Here is a 22,852-nt window from a genome sequence, read left to right on the forward strand (position 1 = left end):
TATAATAGATAGCTAATCATTTAGTTCAGTAAGGATTAGACAATACAAATTCAATGTATTTAAACATAATAAAAGCTTTTATAAAATTATTTGGCTGTCAAAACCAGCATTTATTTGAAATCTATGTTTATAATACAATACAAAATTCAAATTCAAAAATCCAAAGCAAAATAAAATATTGTAAATTTAATGTAACAACAGTGTAACTATAAACACGATTTATAAAAAAGAAATATTTTGTATCAATTTGCAAAAATATTCTTCACATACAAGACCATTGTGGCTGCCAACAGTGTATTCCGATCAAACTTTGTGATCACCTAAATAATACAAAGCCCAACACAACGATGTTGACAGTATGCGAAACAGCTTACATTCAACCAAGTGTTGCAATGTTTGTATCTAACAATGTGGCAATCTGTTGTAGGGGACCTATTTACATATATGTATATATATATGTATTTATTTAGAGTTACTATGGCCAAAACTTAGCGGCACTCTTGTAGCACTATCGTAACGGACACATTCTTCTTTTGGCAACTCTGGGGGTTCGCACGCCAGTGCGTGCCTCGCGCACCGTCCGCTCACACACATGTAACTTCTTTATCGTAATAAAAATACTACTGCAGCGGCTCCACGTCAAAAGTAATAAAATCGTGCGCTGCCGTCGCAGTGGAAACATGCGGTTATCTAGTTTTTATTAATACGTTTTTTTAACAGTATTACGATTTACAATAAGTGAGAATTGAATGGAGCACATTTAAACCAAATTTGAGAGTGCAAAAACAATTATCATTTCTCAGATGTCAAAAATTCACGTCAAAAGCAATAAAATCGTGTCGGCGCCGTCGCAGTGGGAACGTCCCAAGGGGTCCATATCTGACAAGTGTGGGGCTACGGAATTACGACGGTGTTGAAATTACGAATTAGAACGGGTATCGTAATGCAAAAGCATTTTAGATTCGGTTTTTCTAAAATGGTTTTATTTATATTGAATTTCCTCTATTTAGATTTTCTTCGTATTCTATACAAGATTCAGGTTCTATACGACCTTCAGGTTCCACATGATTTTTTTGTTCTACAAGAGTTTCTAATTGGTGACTATTTTGTTTCAGCCAGCTTTGTAAAGAAAATTAATTTTGTTTGTTACTTTGCTCCATTTTTAGCCTCTCAATTCAATACTGGTACCTACTCTTTTTCATTGATGCCATTGGTAACTAAATAATTATTACAATAAATTTATATTATGTTATGTATATTACAATACATTTTAGTTAAAATTTAATGTAATATATCAGTTTTTTTCGACCCACGAAAAGTCGATTGAATTGAAATTCAATAGGATTTATATAAAAATGGTGCACGAAAGATATAAAGCAAGTTCTGTATATGTATATTGAATAAAACAATGTTAAATTGTTGAGGTAATTTTCAACGAGATAACTCGTCTTAAAATTCCCATGATTACAATTAGAAAGTTGGTTTATGAAATTGTAAGAAAATCTTGAGAAAAAACCCTATAGTTAAGATATATGTAGAACAAACAAATTTTAACATATTATTTATGTATGTACATACAGTATATTCTGGATTGGTCGAGTTTGTCATATTTTTATGATATCTATTTTAGATGCGTGTATCTCATAAATGCCCATTCAGTCAATTCATTTAATATATATTATTTTATTTATATAGATTCCAATTTACTGCTTTAATTTATAGTTAAAATGACGAGATGACAACATGGCAGATCCTAAATACGCACACATAAATTAAATGATATATTTAAATTACTATCAAGAATTGGATCAATAATTTATTAAAAAAATAATTTAACTCACCTGTATGAAAATTATTGTAATCGTGGAATCTGAATGTTTGTTATAAAAAGTAGACAGAATTTGCTTAAATCACTATCGTCGAATTTCGGCTTCATTTCGTGAAATCAACAATTAAGTTTCAGGCCACGCACCCGCGACGGACAATTCCGATCGTGTGTGGTAAGAAAAGACACAGATTTGTCTGTCTGCCGTCTGTCCGTTGTCCGTGCTCAAAACGAACGGATCAGACAGTTGGATGGTTTTCAGTATTTTGTCGCCATTGGTAAACGTTTAAAATAATATTTTGGTGATAGGGTTTTATTACTTTATGACTCATCAGTCATTCAATATTATTACCATTGAAAAATTTTAACATTTTTTTTATCAAAGACAGTGAGACATCATTTATTGTAAACTAAATTCGTGTGCTAAAAATAATTGTAAACCGTGTAATTGATTATTGTTTTGACGCCAATCGCCATTAGTTATTCTTAATACTGTAGGGATAGGGCTTCATATTATGCTTTTTTAGTTGAAACGCAGAATCACATAAAAGCACGTAAATCTGATGTCCGATATGACTTATGTGCGAGTTCGGACAGATCTGTTCTGGTGTCCGCCGGACATATTTGTGCGTATAGATAATTATGAAATTAGAATAAAATGCTAAATATTATATATAGAAAATTGTTTATTTTTTCATAAAAATTTTATTACATAATAATACGATCTTACATGGCTAAATATCACACTTGAATAGTTATTTCAAACAATTAACAACATAACTTGAATACACTTTAACATTTTTTATCGAATATTAATAAATCTACGTCAATTACAATTATTGTCTTGTTGTTTAAATTGTTTGAAAATAAAAATGCTTTTTTTAATTCTATAGATTCAAAGATACGTCGATGGTAATCATTTTCTTATGTATTTATTTATTTATCTCATAAATACATGCGCAGAGATTAATAGCTTGACGACAATGCGCTTTTTATGCGCACATAAAAAACAGTATATTATAACTATAATACAATATAATTATAATATATATATATATAAACAGAGAAAGTAAAGCCAAATACAAACAGAGAAAATAAATAGTAAATCGAAATTTACATTCATAAAACTGTCACAATAATTTATGGTTATCATTATAATGCATTTAGTATGATGATCACAATAATAGCAAAAATGCTTAATCGAGTTGATATTTTCAGCAGTAAAAATTTCTGGCAATATTTGGCTTTATTTAGAGCAATAATCATGTACTTTCTCATGATTTTCCATGACATGTATTATTTGTACAATAACAATACTTTTTTAGATAAGCAGATTTAACACAACCTCCTTTCCCCTTATATGGGGTCAATCGGCTAACAATCCCCTGAACTTTGAATGTGTTATCTTTGATAAAATGTCTAATAGTAGCTTCGAATACCATAGTTCCAGGTTTCGCTGAAAACACTCCCAAGTAATCATTATATGCGTCTGTCGGTTTAAGATATTTGTACAAGTAAACACTTTGTATCCTATCTAGGTTTAATTTGGCGCACAGTCTACAGTGAGGAGTGTTGACTGTGTTTAGAGCATTCTCTATTTCAACGTCAATCACGTACTTAATAGCTTCGCCTGCTATTTTGTGTGTTGTTGGTAATTTTTCGAAGGGGTTGCAAGTGCACCAATGTGGCAAAATGCCACTCTCATCGCAAGTTCTATTCCAAGAGACTTTTTGGAATAATGTTTGGCACGTCGGACAACCTTCGCTGGTGTCGAGAGGAAGAGCTTTCTTTTCCGATATGTAAAGAATGTCTTGCAGCGTCATGTATAGATCGTATGGATTCGTTAACCGTTTCGCGTTAGCTAACATGTTCTTATGATGTTCTGGATATGCATCTATAAAGGACGGAGGCAACCAGATAAAGAACGATGGCAATCTCTCTTCGTAGTATCCGGTCAGCAAGGATCGCATATCGCCAAATCTGAGTCCATGATCGCTGATGAATATTATTATAGTGCTATTCATAGTTTCAGTCTCGTTTAGTTTTAAGAAGAAGTCCATTATCTTCTCGTCCATAGTTGAAGGTGTATTAACATCGTCATGGCTGTATGTGTTCATCCAGAAAAACCCGAAAAATGGATGTTTTTCATATTTATTTACAAAATCTAAGGCATAATCAAAAGTGAACTCTCCAGATGTAGTTTTTCCAGTGCAGTATACGTCTTGGTATTTCCTCTTCACTCTCTTTTCGGCAGCTATTAACAGAGGACGTGGATAGTGATCTGTAGGCGGTTTAGTAAAACCTGTATGTAATGGTTTTCCAAACGTGCTTATTTGAACATAGTCTTCAGCGTATGCAGTGGCATAGCCCACTTTCTGGTAGCGCTTCCACATGAAGTCACAATTGTCAAGGGAGTTATTACTGCCTTTGCCTTCGCACAAATGTCTCGCTCTACTCTGATTCCTACCCGTCAGAATTGCCATCAAGTTTGGATAAGTATTATCATCTATCTGCAATTTAAAAAATATATTATAATACAATTATAAATAATAGCGGAATGCATTAAAATCAAACCTTATTATATCCTTGAAAATCTATCCAATTGTTCTTCTTGAGAAATTTATTAGTCTTTGGCAATGCCCTCGCTAAGTTTATTCTAGACAATGTATCTATGCCTATTATTAAGACGTTCCAAGGCTTTTTAGTGAGGTTGGAGTTCAATGCTTCGAATCTCTGCTTTACTTCTTCCGGGATTTGTAGATTTGTGTGCGCATCTTCGTGTACAGTCTTTTTATGGCTCTTTTTATTTGGTACTTCACATTTTGTTATAATAAACTCTTCAGTCGGCAGCAAAGTAATGGAGCCATCGAATGGAATGCATTTAGATTTTCTATAATAAAATAAAAAAAATATAATAAATTCTCGACCAACAACATGGTTTCCGTAAATCTCGATCCACTGTCCCTAATCTAATGGTTTTGTCTAACTATGTTTCAAAATCATTGGACTCTGGTGTGCAAGTGGACGTAATATACACAGATTTTGAAAAAGCATTTGATAAAGTTAACCATGCTTTACTTGTAAAAAAGTTATCTAATTTCGGGTTTTCTGAAGATATCATAAATCTATTCTCAAATTACTTGACCAATAGATATCAATTCGTCAAGTATAATAACTCCTTTTCAGAACGATATAAGACCCCTACTGGAGTACCTCAAGGATCCTATTTGCGTCCATTGTTGTTTTTATTGTTCATTAATGACATAGAAACAGCAATAGAGCATTCAGATTTTTTATTATATGCAGATGACTTGAAAATTTACAAGAAAATGCATTCGATTTCTGATTCCCTCGACCTACAGGAGGATCTCAACTCTATATGGAAATGGGCTTGCTATAACCAATTGCCTTTCAGTGTAAAGAAATGTCACACAATTTCATTTTCAAGGTCATTAACGCCGGCAAAATATTCATACCATCTAGGCGGATATTTTCTGGAAAGGTTTTCTTCAACTAAGGATTTAGGAGTGACTTTCGAAGAACGTTGGAAATTTAGCCAGCACATTGCAGAGACTCATAGCAAATCCTTAAAAATGCTCGGTTTTATCTTGAGAAATGCGCGTTACTTCAGGAATACTTTGGTATTGCGCACTCTTTATGATACTCTAGTCCGCAGCATACTAGAAACTAGCTCCATCATTTGGATCCCAGGCGTAATGAATCAATGTAATGAATTGAAGCTGGAAAAAGTACAACGTAAATTTCTTCGATATTTATACTTGAAGGAATACGGGTATTATCCGTTCTTGTTTCCCAGTGCTTTTATTTTGGGAGCCCTGGGATACGTTTCTTTGTCGACTCGCAGAAGTGTTTATGTAATTAAACACTTCTGGAAATTGCCCAAGGGCATCGTAGACAATCCTTCAGTGCTCGAGCAGCTTCAAATGTGGGCTCCTGAAGGTGGTTATAGTTATCGGTCGCGTCCACTATTCTTGCCTGTTAAGTCTAGAACTGGAGCACTTGCCAACTCTTCTCTGGCCAAAGCTATTTATCTGCTCAATTCTGTCCATAGAAATATTGACATTTTCTCTTGCACATATGGAGTTTTGGTTCAGTTCGTATGGGACAACGCACACCTGTTGAGGTGATTTGTGTCTGTTGTTTTGTCTTGTTTATATTTGTATGTATTATGATATATTAGTACTTTTGACTATCGTGACGCATTGGGTTTGCCTGTCAGGTCACGATGGTTATAATTTTAATAAATAAATAAATAAATAAATTGCTCAAATGTATGATATTTCATTTTAAAACAATTACACTTACACTATTTTAGAATCTGCATCTTCAGGGTCTAAGGAACGCGATACGTTCGAATAGCAACACACCAAAGTCTCGTCTTTCTTAAGTGGTTTTTCCAGAAGAGAAGCATTCATGATTAGTACACCGTTTCCATTCGCATCTTTGATCACACTTGTAACCCGATGCGTAGCACAAGCAACGTATTTTTTCGGTTTGAATATGTGCATTGCATCTTTCGCGAAAGGGTCGATGTTTGGTATCTTGCAGTTTGGAGTCCATATTAAATAATCTGAATGTACTGAAACTTTAACATAAATAATTAAGTACGCAATTAAATAAAAATATGTATATAAAAAAAATCATACGATTATATGGTGTCAAGAAAACTGGAACTGTAGGATCTGTCTGGGCATAGTGGTGAGTCGGATGAGGTACGGTGTTTATAACGTATAAATAAGAGAATACTATGAAAGCCACCGTGAATGCCAAAACTTTCGTTCTCCTTGTTCCTTTTGTGATTTTCGTGTTGGAGTCGATCAATCGAACTGTTTCTTTCATCCCTAAAACAAATAAATAAAGTTGGTCATAAATCTTTTTCCAATCAAAAATCCAATTAAGTTAAGAGGATTATTTCGCCTTAAAATACACGCAAAATAAGGTTAAGATAGACACAGCTTAACCAAGGTGACCATGACTTCATGTAATATGATTCATGCACAATGATTCAATTTGTTTGTGATCTTATACTTGTTTATTATATCGTGTCTAATAAAAGCGATGGTCATGTCTAGTAGACAAATTAAATCAAGTGTATGATCATATAAAAAATACTAACAACAAACTAGTTAGTATGAGGTCTTGTTTTATTATTTATCAACGAATTTATTAGCGCAATAAAATAATAATATAATATAAGTCATTGCTTATTAATTTGAAGATAGTTTATTTTAATATATTATTTTATTTTATTTTACTCGATAAACAAATGCAATAATTTTATCAATAGTTTAGTTGTTATTAAGTGTTATAGTCAAATAAATTATTGTGTATAAGTGAGTTATGCAGTTATGCAGGTAAATATGTACTCTTGGAAAAATTAAAGGTAAACGTATTTCTTTGTAATGCTATAAATCGTATCGTTGTTGTTATTTTACGCGTTGTTGATGGAATTTGTGGTTTTGTTTCGAAGAGGGTCTGAAGTATTCGATGAAATTTGGCTACTCTTCTCAGATTTCAGATTCAAATTATATTGTGGAAGGTTTCGAGAAGGCTTTGAGGTGTCATAATTAAACTTTGGTAACTCGAGCTTTCAAGCTTATAAATAAATTTATTGTCACGAGATAAAATAATTGGGAACGATCAATGTTATGAGTGTCTTAACGGACCGTGTGATACAGCTCTGAATATACAGTCCTAACTAATAACACAGAGGCTTAGGGTTCGAGCCACGGCAACTGAGTCAAATTTTTATTATTATTATCAGGTCCAAACTGCAAAATGCTATCTATCGATTATTCATCATTATACAAATAATAAGTATAGTGGTTTTAAAACTTACTTGTAGGTATTCATTATATCTGTTTGACTTACTCAGTTGGTACAGATTTACCCCGTTGTAACGCATTGGGCTTAAGCCTGTCAGGTTAAAACGGAAAAAAATAAACCCAATAATAATGGAAACTCCCATATTTATGTGAATAATTCAATGAGATGTCATTTCTCGTATTACCGGTTATAAATATCTATGCGGAGCTTTAGTCATCACCAAATAAAAACTATGAAAAAGTAATCATCGTTTAGTCCATATATATAGTATATAATAGTAAAATCTATAAAAATGATTATGATCAGAAATATTTTTGTAACTTTATTATCTATAAAATTTATTTTTTTAAATATATTTTATGCAATGATATTTTTTTTAATTCCACTATTTTTTTTAAAATCGTTTGCCTTTTATATTTTTTGTAGTCTTTAAAATACTTAATTTATAAATCAGATATTTAATAAATGTACTTTCTTAAAACGGCATTAAATGATCTTTTTCTCTTTTATCGTATTAGTAACAGCTGCCACAAAGTTAGGCGTTCTTGCTTTATGTGCGCAGATTAGAAAGCACTTTGCAAAACACTTAAACGATGGATATAGTCGGTGCCAATATAAAATCGGTGATATGCGCCTAAACGCATATGTGCACTTAGACCAGCATTACATCATTGACAATCTAGTGATTTTTGAATCATCACCGTTACAAAAGAGGAATTATAAATAAACAGTATGTTTTCGCTCCAGAGCATTGCATTGGGCAAAGTCTAAAAAACTCCCCTAGCTCTGAGAGATTATATAAAAACGAATATGACGTATAAACCAGTTATGAACTATATCCAAAACCAGTACTTTTCGATTTGGAATGAACGTGAGTTCAGCCGAGATCATTTTTTTTGAAAGGTTCAGTCAATACCTGATAATTAGTCAGCTGCTTGGAGTAAATATTAAAATAATCAATATTTCACGGCCGTTTACAACGTTTTTTTTTCTCAAAATATAGTCTTTCTTAAGTTAAAAATTCGGTCGAAAATTTCATTTAGTTTTAAAAGTTATGTTATTAGTACGTGTAAAAAGTGGATAGGAAGAAATGAAAAAAACAAAACTATCAGTAATTTATAATATAAATTTTAACAACTTTTTTAATGCAATTTAAAAAAATTATACTATTCAAATTTTTTTTATCATTTCTAATTTTAATTTCGTTTAATTGTTCGTGGTATTTTTTGCTATTATTGTATTATATTTTGAATATATTTTCTCTAATTTTTTGTATAAAATAATAATCCATTTGTATTTTTCTTGTCAATTAATTTGTTTCAGTCCATTTTAATATATTTTATTTCATATTTTTAACAATTTAAAATTTAATTTGTACATCTACTCTGCAAAAAAAATAATTAATGAATGTATGCATATTTTCAAATAAATCTAAATAAATATTTACATATATAAGGTCGGAATAGCGTAGTCTCTAATGTCTCAGACTAGTAACTCTGAGGTTACGGGCTCGAGCCCCGGCAGCGACATTCAAAATTTTATTTATAAAAAAGGCACTATTATTAAAAAAAATCGGTCCCAGTTACAGTGACATATTGATTATAAAATATATAGCACATACTAATTTATATTTAATAATATAGATGTCACCGGCTCCCAGACTTTCAGTTTGGTGGTTAATACTTGTAGGTATTCATTAACTCAGCTAGTACAGATTTACCCCCTGTAACGTATTAAGCCCACGCCTGTTAGGTTACAAAATAAGATTTAATAAAATAAATAATCAATTTTAAACAAATAATTGAATTCATAATTTTAAACAAATATTTATTTTTTTTAAATAAAAATTAAAAACATGACATATTGAGATTTTCTGAGTACGGTTAAAACCGGTTAGCCAGTTTTTGCTTTGTAAAGAAACAGAAAACCGTTTATTTTTGTGGGACGGTTTTTTGGAAGTATCGATAGACGACCTTAGAAAACTAAAAATAAAGTCACTTGAATCTAAGAGTTTAACTAGATATTTAGACGACTTTAAGGCTACGATAATTATTCGTGAATTTAAAAATTATATATAAATAAAAATGAACTAGAAAGGCTCTCAATATTTTAAATTTAATTTTATCATAGAAATATACGATTCATCAAATTCAAATTGGAGAGGAACGTTACTTGAATAACTTATATTGAAAAACTATGGATATATACAAATAAACGCAGTTTGCAGTAGGCTTTTTTTAAGGCGTTTAATACATTCTCAAACAAAAAACTCTCTTGAAAAAACATTCCAGCATTATGATTGTGAGGGATGGATAAAAGGGGTTAATTGGGGTGAAGGGAGATTAGGGAGGGAAAGCGCAGTTTAACCTAACGTTTGATATATCAATAGAAAGGGATTCATTTTTTACTTTTTGTGTAGTGTAAAGGTTAGAGAAAGTTTTAAGCCGCTAAATTCCATATTTATAATGGAATTTTTACCAGCTGCTGTGATGATTGCTTTGATTGTATGACATTGAAATGACACATGTATTATACACGAGATTGAAAATATATTTAATTGTATGCTATCGTTTTTTATAACTTATTTAGCAATAGGGTTTCCAATACTGGTAATAACGGTATTAAGGCAAAAATCGACATTTGAAATATCGGTAGTACCAAAATATTTTTTTTTGTTATTTTTTCAAATGCGAACATTTTATTTGTTGAAAAATATATATACATATAAATTGAAAGCAGAAGCGTAGAGAGTTATTGTAGGGGATTAACTTAAGTAGTGTTATCGGCATAGGATATTAAAGTATAATAATGTTATATTTTATTTGCGGGTACTCGACGAAAATCGGTCCTCAGACGGACGACTGACCGTATGGTTTGAAGTAATTAGTAAGAATGCTGACGAACAAAGGACATTCCCCTATTTATATGATTATGCTAATTAGATGTAAGAAAAGGGGTGTCCATCGTCTTAGTCCATAAAAAGACTTGCTGAATCAAAACTCGTATGAGGGTTCGTTGAACTTACAAAAGCAAAGAGCTATAATATATAACAATAATATTATGCATTATTTATGTATTTTGTATTCTATAATATTTACATAAACATTTACAACTTCAATTTAATTAACGTTTAATATGAGTAGAAATAAATAAATATACGAGAGATAAAACTTTCGAAAATAAATATTATTGAGATATTCTAAAATAGATATTAAATATGCAATAATTAAAATAAAAATATATATGTATAAATCACATATTAATTAAATAATTAGTTTTTAGATAAAAATATGTCGCATTTTCAACAAACAGATTTACAATTTTTTACTCACTCTTTTTTCATGAGGTTCTTTCGGATATCGTAACTAGCAATAAATAACGAGTAGTATAGGAATATATTTTATTAGAATAAATTGGCTAGTGGTCTGTTCACTGGTATAAAAAGTTCCGGAAGGCATCCATAAGCAAATAGAAAGAAATACGATATTTTGTCAAAGTTGTTTTTCTAGACATATTGTTCTAAAAAAAGATTCGCCGCCCGCATCGTAAACAAAATTTTTTTCGACAATGTAATGAATGAATGAAAGTGAAGACCAAAAGGTTTTTGTACTCGTCTTATTGATTTTTATTAGTATGCGTAGATAACACAATCAGCGTATAAAATATTTTTAGAAGTACCCGAATGTAAGGAAGAATTTTTTAACGCTTCTTATTGTTTGAAACATGAAATATTCAAAAATAGTCATAAATGTTCCTACATCTTTATCCGATATTTTCAAAGAAAATGTTCCAACTCTTGAATCCCGGTATTATTGCAATTCCTATTCACAATTACTAAGATGCGTTGAACAACCTCAAACTTTTTTTAAGCCATGTGTAATAAGTATTATTAATTTTTCCTGGTATAATTTATCTATAATAAAAAATCGTGACTTGATTTGTTTGGTTTTTTATTACTGCCTTCGTGATTTTTTTAACAAAAAATAACATAAAGAGTCAGCAATTCACTTGTGATATTTAGGTTGAATTAATTTAAAGTTCATAACCTTAAGTAGGCTAAATCTAGTACTAGTTAACAGTCTTTTAGTGCGCATGTTCTGTATGATCTTTTTGTAAAACTTTAATATTAAAAATGGTGCTTTATTATATATGTATATGCAGATAGTTTAAACATTTTGGTTAATTATGTTTCTTTGAAATTTAAAGATGTTAAAATTTAGACGAATTCAATACTTCGTATTGAGGAAGAAACAGAAGATGCGGAAGAGCAAACAAGTGTTAATACTGTTGCGTAATAACTATGATTTCACTAAATATCTATTTGTGATTATATCTTAACGTTCAACCTTTACCGTGACTAGTTGCTTACATATGATATTTCTGAGATGTTCTAATTGGAATGTTTTCCACATACGTTGCACAAACATCTTTGATAATAAATTTAGGACGTTTCTTAGTAACATGCATTGTGTAAACTAAGGTTCTTTGTTAGATTCCAAATCGAGGCCGAGATAGGCTGCGAGATTATAATGATGCGCGAAGTAGTGTAAAAAATATCATTTTTTGTATACGTCTGCGATTTTTTACCTTCAAATCTTAGGATATAACAAAAAATAACGACATTGACCATGAACACATCACGGATTCGCGCTTAATAATCACATGCTCATCCTGTGAAGAAACGTTATAGTTAAAGTCTTAACTCTTTTAGCACTCGGTGACGGTTTAAATTATAATTATTATTAATTACAACTACACATCGCAAATCTCAATCTATTTGTAAGACAAGTCGAGTGATTGCAATTTCTTGAAACAATTGATTTTATGGTAATTTTTTGGCATTGTTTACGTTCTGGTAGACGTCGAAATTCATATTGAAAATTGATCTGCGAGTTACGAAATTCAACCCGTATATTATTAATCAATATCGAAAATTTGTGGCACAATCATTTCCAGTGTATGAACACAGTCACGCTTTGCCAATTTATAATATAATAATAATATCATTGAAAGGGAATATGATGAACGTATCGTTGACGTAATCGAACAACGCAATAATATCTCCAGAGAGTAGAATATAATTAAAACAAAAAGCTGTTTGCTAAAAATATACGAACAACTGACCTTTTCGTTTTGTGTATTTTTGCTTATTGACATTTTTAATTCATGTTATAAATAGGGAATCCCCATTTGTTATGAGGAGCATTATCTTATAGCACCCCGTACCATACGGTCCATCAGGACACTGATCATATCGATCTTCAGCCGATCTGTAGCTAGCTCGCAAATATAATAATATCAACAATATAGAATTGCATAGCATAACATTGAATAATTTAATTTATATACACGCAAAGTAGCAACTTAAAATTGATGGCATCGGTCCACTTTAACTTCGTTTTTAACAAATTTTCTTCCACCTAAATCTAAAAGTGTATTTACGTATTTAAGAGGCGGTTTATATTATTTACTTAATTTGTTGTCTTACATAATTGTTATACAATGTTAAAGAACTGCTGAATATAATCAGAATGATTTTGTTAAAAACATCTAAATATACACAACAATATGTAAATGTTATGCTTAATGCATTTACATATTTTTTTATATCTGTGTTGCAATTTTGTCCTCCTTTCCAAAACGTATTAGTGGTAGCTTATTTATTTTCCAATGACTTCATAAATATTTATCAAATAACGATATTTTAATGTTGAATATACTAAAATATATACATACATATCTAATACTATTTTGTACGTTAATATATTTTCAATGACGATGAATTATTAATTGCCACTTAGTTGTCTGTTTCAAAGAAAACGATCAATAATATGATTAGTTGAACAGCTAGTCTTCAACCTCGCAATGCACTTACACGATCGATTATCAGACCTTAGCTAAAAATAGCAAATGCAATTTGACGAAAGGGAATAATAAAAAAACTCGAAATGGAATCGATCGGCACAGTTTGAAGCTTTCACACGATTAGCGATATATTGTAGGATGTCTGCTATTCAGAATTGTGCGTGTCTAGAATTATTTATTTTTTCTCTAGGCGATATCTCTGTAGGGTTTAATTGTGACATTAAGAGAATCGTTAAACTTCGGTTAACTGCCTCTGCTCGAAATGTGATTTTTGACCAAACTTTTGAGCAGATAAGTAATTTCAAACAATAATTTATGTTATCTGAGGTGAAATAAAAGCGTCGTTAGTAAACCTTTGTACCTACGTAAGGCGTGTAAATTTTTAACGTAAACGTATGATTTACGACTCGAGTTAAATTGGCCAAAAGTGAAACTTGTATGGTTTGCAGTGCGAGTAAAAGCAAACGTGTTTTTTATGTTCAATGTTTACTATTCCAAACGAACCATCATCACGTATGATCACTAGAGGCAAACAAAATTTGATTACATAAAAAAGGGCTTTAATTTTTAAAACAAATATTATAAATATGGTATATATTTAGACAAGATGAGGTAAATATATTTCTTGTGCTGGTTACAAATAGAAGTATTAGATAGTTTTAATATATTTCCTCCAATTTTAAAAAGGTTTGGATCAAAAGCGTTTATATTTATAGTAATTGGTCATTGTTAAAAATATTTTTAATTCACGTTTTTAATTAAAGTTGATGAAAAATAATTGAAATAATATTTTTTTATGTTAATTTTTTGTAGCAGTATATATATCGAAAGCATATGTTTTGGTGATAATTTCCATAAAAAATATTAAATATTATAAATGCCTAAGTTTAGGTATTAAAATTATAATTAATGGAAATGGTTTTGCTATAAAACTTTAACATAACCGTAATACATATAACCATTTATACTGATTATAATTTTAATACCTCAGCTTAAGCACAATCATTTTTGATAAAAATTTGTTAGAAATTATCATCAAAACTTATACGTTTGATATATCTAATGTTGCAAAAAGCTTACAAGCAAATTATCTAGATTTTTATATTATTTTTGCTTTAACTAGAGATATAGACTTCTCAATTATTTGTAGTTTTCAACTGTTCGAATATTGAAAAGAATGGATTATTTAATTGAAAAATAATTATTGGTTAATAATAATCACAATCGATTTTTTGCGAATTACTGATCAGTGAGGGCGTCAAAATTATTATTTGATTTATTATTACATACTTTTTGATCAGGGACGTCATTTCAGAATTTTCAAATCATTGAATTAATTCAGTAAAATTGATGGAACATTTTAAATATATAATTTTATCGTACTTATGGTATATATTATACAATAGCTAATAATATTTGAAACAAATTTTATATATATCGGATTCTTATCGGCGTTTATTTTGTGCGGTTTTGTATATTTATTAAATAAATAAAATAAAAAATAACCGCAATCGAATTTTTGCACTGATTGAAATAAAATCATTTTGTACAAAAACGTAACACGAATTTGCGAAGCACACCCTGTTTTTCAGATAAGCGTTATATAATTTTACAGCCTCTAAAATTTATATTTAATTTAATTTTGAGATCCTCTTGTTTTCCAGAATTGTGGAAATGTTCAAAAGTCACTCCGATTCATAAAAAGGGTCCCAAATCTTAGATTGACAATTACAGGCCAATAGCTTTGATCTCATCACCTGCAAAATTATTTGAAATTGTTTTGCATAAATACATTTTTAATCATTGCAGGTGTATGCTTCTCGACCAACAACATGGTTTCCGTAAATCTCGATCCACTGTCACTAATCTAATGGTTTTGTCTAACTATGTTTCAAAATCATTGGACTCTGGTGTACAAGTGGACGTCATATACACAGACTTTGAAAAAGCATTTGATAAAGTTAACCATGCTTTACTTGTAAAAAAGTTATCTAATTTTGGGTTTTCTGAAGATCTAATAAATCTATTCTCAAATTACTTGACCAATAGATATCAATTCGTCAAGAATAATAACTCCTTTTCAGAACGATATAAGACCCCTACTGGAGTACCTCAAGGATCCAATTTGGGTCCATTGTTGTTTTTATTGTTCATTAATGACATAGAAACAGCAATAGAGCATTCAGATTTTTTATTATATGCAGATGACTTGAAAATTTACAAGAAAATGCATTCGATTTCTGATTCCCTCGACCTACAGGAGGATCTCAACTCTATATGGAAATGGGCTTGCTATAACCAATTGTCTTTCAGTGTAAAGAAATGTCACACAATTTCATTTTCAAGGTCATTAACGCCGGCAAAATATTCATACCATCTAGGCGGATATTTTCTGGAAAGGTTTTCTTCAACTAAGGATTTAGGAGTGACTTTCGAAGAACGTTGGAAATTTAGCCAGCACATTGCAGAGACTCATAGCAAATCCTTAAAAATGCTCGGTTTTATCTTGAGAAATGCGCGTTACTTCAGGAATACTTTAGTATTGCACACTCTTTATGATACTCTAGTCCGCAGCATACTAGAAACTAGCTCCATAATTTGGATCCCAGGCGTAATGAATCAATGTAATGAATTGAAGCTGGAAAAAGTACAACGTAAATTTCTTCGATATTTATACTTGAAGGAATACGGGTATTATCCGTTCTTGTTTCCCAGTGATTTTATTTTAGGAGCCCTGGGATACGTTTCTTTGTCGACTCGCAGAAGTGTTTATGTAATTAAACACTTCTGGAAATTGCTCAAGAGCATCGTAGACAATCCTTCAGTGCTCGAGCAGCTTCAAATGTGGGCTCCTGAAGGTGGATATAGTTCTCGGTCGCGTCCACTATTCTTGCCTGTTAAGTGTAGAACTGGAGCACTTGCCAACTCTTCTCTGGCCAAGGCCATTTATCTGCTCAATTCTGTCCATAGTAATATTGACATTTTCTCTTGCACTTATGGAGTTTTGGTTCAATTCGTATGGGACAATGCACACCTGTTGAGGTGATTTGTGTCTGTTGTTTTGTCTTGTTTATATTTGTATGTATTATGATGTATTAGTACTTTTGACTATCGTGACGCATTAGGTTTGCCTGTCAGGTCACGATGGTTATAATTTTAATAAATAAATAAATAAATAATAATAAAGGCTTTCCAACATTTTGTTTCGTACGAATTCTGTGAATTTCGGTCATAGTAGATACTGCTGATAAACATTCCATTCATAAATGTTTTTAACATTTTTTTTATTGAGAAGAAGCGTCTCATTGCCTAGCATTTCGAAACAAAATAAAGGCGCATTAAGACATATGTCGGATATCGGTAATTAAAGGGTTAAAATGACGCTCTTTCTGGAATTGCGTATTTCTATTTTTATTATGGACAATACGAATCATTTGAAACATATCCTATCGAACGAGTTTTAATACTTGGATGAGACTATAATAAAAGCTAGAGCGGACAAATGTGAGAAGTTTTCATTGATGGTACGTTTTTGCTCACTCCGCCTTTGTTCAATCAAATTTTTATCTTGCTTGCTCGTCGAGATGAAGGTCACGTATTCGGGTTTCCAATTATTTTTGTTTGTTGCCATATAAGATATGATCAACTTATGTCGAACTTTGGATAATATTAATTAAATCTATATTATGAAATATAAATTCATCAACTTGCGCAGAATCCTATTGTATAATGTTAATGTCTTTTGCATCATTTAGAAGCATAGCTTCTCGCTCAATATCTTGAATGAATTATAATATTTTAAATGATCTAATCGTATAATTAATCGCTTATAAAAATAAAATAGAATTACCCATTTTTGTATTGAATAGTAATGAATGAATTAGAAGAGTGTTTCTAAATTTATTTTTAAATATATTATAAATATATGGCATTACCAAAATAGCATTTAAAAATTTACACACACGTCGATTATTTTTGTAGAGCGTATTCCCATGCCAAATAGTCTTTTGAAGCACCGATGCGTATGCCAAAAATCGTTTTGTAATAAATATAAGCGGCGGACGCTACTTTTTGCGTCACAACATATTTACTATCACATGTTTAGTTTTTCCCTTGTGTATAATAATATTTAAATATAAAATTATAATAAAATACCCAAGGCACGCCGTACCCATTTTCATTATGTAATGGAAGCAGAAGTCAAACTAATTAGTATACACTGTGAAAAGGAAATGCAAGTTCTTTTTATACATATCTATCTACGTTGGCGTTGTATAACTTTATGAGATTATGATAAAAACGCATTGCGTAAATGCTTGATGCTATTTAATGGGATTATATAATGTACAAGCATTATATGAATATGAAAAATGATGTTCATAATAAAGAACATCAGTATTTATAATATATTAGAATCGCTTTAGTCAACATGCAAAATATCCAATTTGCATAAACGACTGTCACCCAATTTGTACTTATCATCTACGTATTTAAATAAACATAACATATAAAGCAGAAAGTAATTAAATATATTTGCAACTAACGTATTTTACTAAATATATTTTTAATGAAAATTGTTAAACTTCTATATATTATATATATTTTATTAATTAAACTATTATCACTATGCACGACTTATAAAAATTATATTTTTAATTATTCATCACGATATTTATCAGTGAGATTAGAAAAATCTATGAAAACCTGATCTGTGATGATCGATTGAAATTATAATTACTTAATAATCATTAATTCCGATTTCTTATATACGATCGCAACAAAATTTTTTTTTTGGTATTTCAGGAATTTGTTTCACTGATTTATCGTGTTCACTGCTATGAACTATGTAAAATTTAACTTGAGTCGTTTCTCTGAATGTCACGTTTATTATATTTCGTTAATAAATAAATTATTAAAAATATTTTTTTTAATTTAAAATTATCTGTATTAAAAGCTTAACTTGAGCTAGAATATATAAGACATTATTTCACATTTTATTTTAGGTTAATCTAAAGTTAAGGTCTTAAACTATACTCTATTTGCATTAACACGTCGCATCTCGTATATTGCTTCATAGTTTGTCTGCATTTCAATATTACACTATGTTTCAAAAATATGATAGCTATCTTTACCCATATTAACTACAAACTTATGATGAGAGATTACTGATCCAAAGTATATTCAAATCGAATTTTGGTCGATAGGAGGGCGCAAAAACAATTATCACTTCTCAGAAGTCAAAAATTCACGTCAAAAGCAATAAAATCGTGTCGGCGCCGTCGCAGTGGGAACGCTCGGTAACGAGCGTTCCCACTGCGACGGCGACGGCACGATTTTATTGCTTTTGACGTGGATTTTTGACTTCTGAGAAGGGATAATTGTTTTTTTGCGCTCTCCTATTGGTCAAAATTTGGTTTAGATGTTCTTCATTCAATATGTAATATAAATATAAAGTCATATATAACCGAGCGTTTCCACTGCGACGGCGACGGCACGATTTTATTGCTTTTGACTTCTGAAAAGCGAGAATTGTTTTGATCAAAATTCGTTTTAAATAAGCTGTATTTGATTCTCACTTATTGTAAACAGTAATATTGTATTATTATGAACGGCGACGTCACGATTTTATTGCCTCTGTCGTGAATTCTAAACACAGACTGAACTTGAACTGGGTCAGTAAAATCTTATTTCTTAAAAAATACTATCTTGAAATTGAAATATTGAGAAACGATCAGTGACTGGCCTTTGCTTCACTTGAAAGAGTTGAAACGACGTTTTGAGCACGCGTGATTATTGACAGATGTCTGATTTACAGTGCTGCCAACATATGAAACTCATTGGATCACCCTGGCATTCTTAAACGATTAGATTACTTGCTGATAATTCACTTTTCTAAAAAATGTATCAAACTAGTACAATTAGGTCTAACACAAGCAATAAAAAAATAATATAGTATTTGCATCAAAGAACAAAAAAATCGTCACGATATGGACTACACTTTATTTGCGTTACCACAGTCAGTTCGAGAGTTATTCATTTCATCATTATTCATAATTGTTTACGCCCCTACTCTAAAGCACACGATACGGATATACGTTCAGTATACTTATCATTATTATTTTATTACACATTTATAGAATTATCGTACGGGCGTAAATCCAAGCTTCACATCACTTTATAAATTATGAATAATTATGAAATAGTGAGCTCTTGAACTGACTGTGTTAACGCAAATATAGTGTAGTCCATATTATGACTATTTTTTTTTCTTTGATGCAATTACTAAAATATTTTTTTTATTTATTAAAATCAAATATATTTTGTACTACGTATTTTTTCATTAGTAAAAATAATAATATTTCATTATTTTTGAAAATATATTTATACAGTAAAAATGATTTATGATAAAAATATTTTTATTTGTAAAAGTATGATTGATATATTAGAATGGTTGAATGTTCAAGAAATATTGAGTATGAATGTTTTAGTATTTATATATAAGTTAGAAAATAATATATTACCAAAATATTTTAATAAGTATTTAATAAGAAATAAAGATGTACATAAATATAATACTAGAAATAGAGAAAATTTAAAGAAAATTAAGTATAAGAAAACGAGTACGGCTAGGGGAATTATGTACGGAGGTTTTGATTTATATAATAGTCTTCCAAGAGAAATCCGAAACAGCAAAAATATAACGGGTTTCATAAATGGAATAAAAAAACACCTTCGTACATATAGAAATAAATTATAATATTAAGACTTTATTATTGTATATTTTCATTTTTTCTTTCTGTTATGTATTTTTTATATATTTTTATATATGTTTACTAAATTTGTTAGATGTAAAGATTAGCTATTAAGCTAAATAAATTAATAAAATAAATAAATAAATAAATAATAAATTTGTAAAAATATTTGTTTTTCCCAAGTAAAAAAATATTTTTTCCCTACATACATTTAATTATAAAAAAATAATAATACGTTAATATTGTGCCGCATATAAAGATATTTTAAAAACGGATTTATTATAACTATTTATTAAATACAATTTATTTACATATACGGTTATTTCTTATAATTTTTTTTTATATAGATTTGATTGAAACAAAGTGGTTGATCTATTAAACAACTCATGTTCTTTATTAATATTAAAAGATAAAAAATAACTGTCTGTAAATTAAAAGCAATCTAAAAATGTACGAATTACTCAGCAAGAATGCAAAAACTAAAACATTCTGCTCAACATGGTTTGATAAAAAAATCACAAAAAAAAAAGTTGAATAGAATAATTTGTAGATTCATTCCAGCTGCAAATATTTAAAGCATCTTACTGAACGAATTAAAAGCATGAATGCAGCAAGAACAATATAAGCGATACCGTAAAATGTTTGGCAAGGTTAATGCTTAATCTATTTTTGTGTATAATATGCGTATACATATTATTTACTACTACATTAGCAAAAATCACATGAATAATACAATATTTTAGAATTTTTAAATGCTCATCTGAAAAATTCGGTAGTTTACTATTTAAGTTGAACGGAAAACCATATTAAATTATCTTATAGAAGGCTCAGGCTTACGCGAAATCTAAAATTATAAATGACTTAAGAATATTCTGTATCTCTGCAAGCAGATGAGATTACATACATATGTTGCTCGTTGTTCCCAATTAATAATCATATTATGGTACTTAAAAAATCGCGGCCAATTGAAAGGTTTTTGCCTTTTATTCACGTTGACAATAGAACGGCTAGTGAATTAATATAAAATAATACTTAAATAAGAACTAAGCCCCTTAAACCTCATTGTTCTTACAATGGTGATAAATTACAAAATAGAGAACATTATTAAAGTTCATCGATTAAAAAATTAAAATATTCTTCTAATTGTTATGCGGAATTGGCGTATTTTTTAAACATCTAAAACGTAAGAGCTTGCTCTGAGAAATTTGCACTTTATCATCTCTTAAATATATGATATTTTCAGAATGATCAATTGTATTCATTGAACTTAAAATGTTTTGAAATTATTCGAAGTTAAGATATATAGGAGGATGATGGATTTTAAATATTTAGTAAATCTTTTTTGCATAATGTTTAATTTATTGGTTTAATGGCTTTAACAATTAGATCCATATGCTAAATTATTATCTATTGTCGAATTAAGTTACTGTTCCTTCATTTAGTTTCTGTTCCTTTTGATATTCCTCAATCAGAATCGATTGTATCTTTGTATGCACTTTTAAACAATTCACAAAGTACAAATGAAAATAAATTTATAAGAGTTAACGTGACTAAAAAATATGGTCCTCAAATCCTAATGATTTAATGGTGAAGCGCATTAAGTTTTGCGTGAAAGACATTGTGTCATCTATTGTATATAAAATGAGTAAGCTGCTTAGAAATAGATGCAGTACGATTTAATAATAAAATTAATAATGTTTTAGGATCGCATACCATGCAAGGAGTGATCTGATATATACGATTTTGCCTGACGCCAAAAATTTTAGAACGCGAAAAGTAAGTTAAGATTGATAGTTATACCAACTATGAATTCAAATAAATGTTCTGTCGTTAGAAAGCTTTATAATTTTTAATGCACGTAATAATCTGTTTATTATTTTGTAGTCAAATATTTATATTATGTTACCGCTGAACAGGCATTCAAAAATTTTATAGAAAATAAATATTTTCTAAAAAAAATCGGAAAAATAAATATAGTTGTATGTATTACAAAAATTGATACATTAGAAATACATGCTGAAGAATTGTATTTTTTTTTATTAACTAAAATGAAAAATTAGAAAGTAAAACAGTTTATTTTAAAAAAAAATCATGATGTATGTTAATAAAAGCTTCAGCGGTATTTTCAATGTAAATTTAAGGTACTATTATATTATCAAAATTATTAAACGATAGTAAACTGATACATTTAAAGATGTTTTTAACTACAGTTAACATGATTTGTCACCTCATCTTAATCACTTATTGCAGCAAAGTATGTTTTAAAATTTAAAGGTTAATTATTAAAACCGGCATATAATTTAGGGTTTTATTTTTATCTAAATTTGCGCAATAATTTATTAATGCTTTTGTACGTCAAATCTTAGCTTTTCTATTATAATATAATACTTATAATTTAATTTAAATTCTGGATTTTTAATAACAATTATACGTATATAATTAGTAAATTTATAAAAAAAATAAAACATATAATATACTTATGTGTACATATAAATTTTGGTACGATTATTAATTCGCAATAAACTGCGATAAATCAATCTAAAAATATTATTTATATTTGTAA

At 29.7% G+C, this 22,852-nt stretch overlaps 1 protein-coding gene across 2 annotated transcripts in view; it reads right to left on the reverse strand.

Annotated features, from left to right (window-relative positions):
* Nucleotides 1-2,960: 2,960 nt before the first annotated feature.
* The window catches only part of LOC148236416 (uncharacterized), a 29,895-nt gene continuing 10,003 nt past the window's right edge, over nt 2,961-22,852 (reverse strand). For both annotated transcript variants that reach the window (XM_088183292.1, XM_088183293.1), the window contains exons 2-5: nt 6,493-6,687; nt 6,152-6,431; nt 4,400-4,715; nt 2,961-4,335 (exon numbers count right to left, since the gene is read on the reverse strand). In XM_088183292.1, coding sequence (XP_088039418.1) covers nt 3,100-4,335; nt 4,400-4,715; nt 6,152-6,431; nt 6,493-6,687 — 2,027 coding nt within the window. In that variant the 3' untranslated portion in view covers nt 2,961-3,099. The remainder of the gene's footprint in view (nt 4,336-4,399; nt 4,716-6,151; nt 6,432-6,492; nt 6,688-22,852) is intronic.

This window comes from Plectrocnemia conspersa, unplaced genomic scaffold (genome assembly GCF_051122295.1).
Source record: "Plectrocnemia conspersa isolate PC_06_02 unplaced genomic scaffold, ASM5112229v1 ptg000003l, whole genome shotgun sequence".
In the NCBI taxonomy this organism is placed as follows: domain Eukaryota; kingdom Metazoa; phylum Arthropoda; class Insecta; order Trichoptera; family Polycentropodidae; genus Plectrocnemia; species Plectrocnemia conspersa.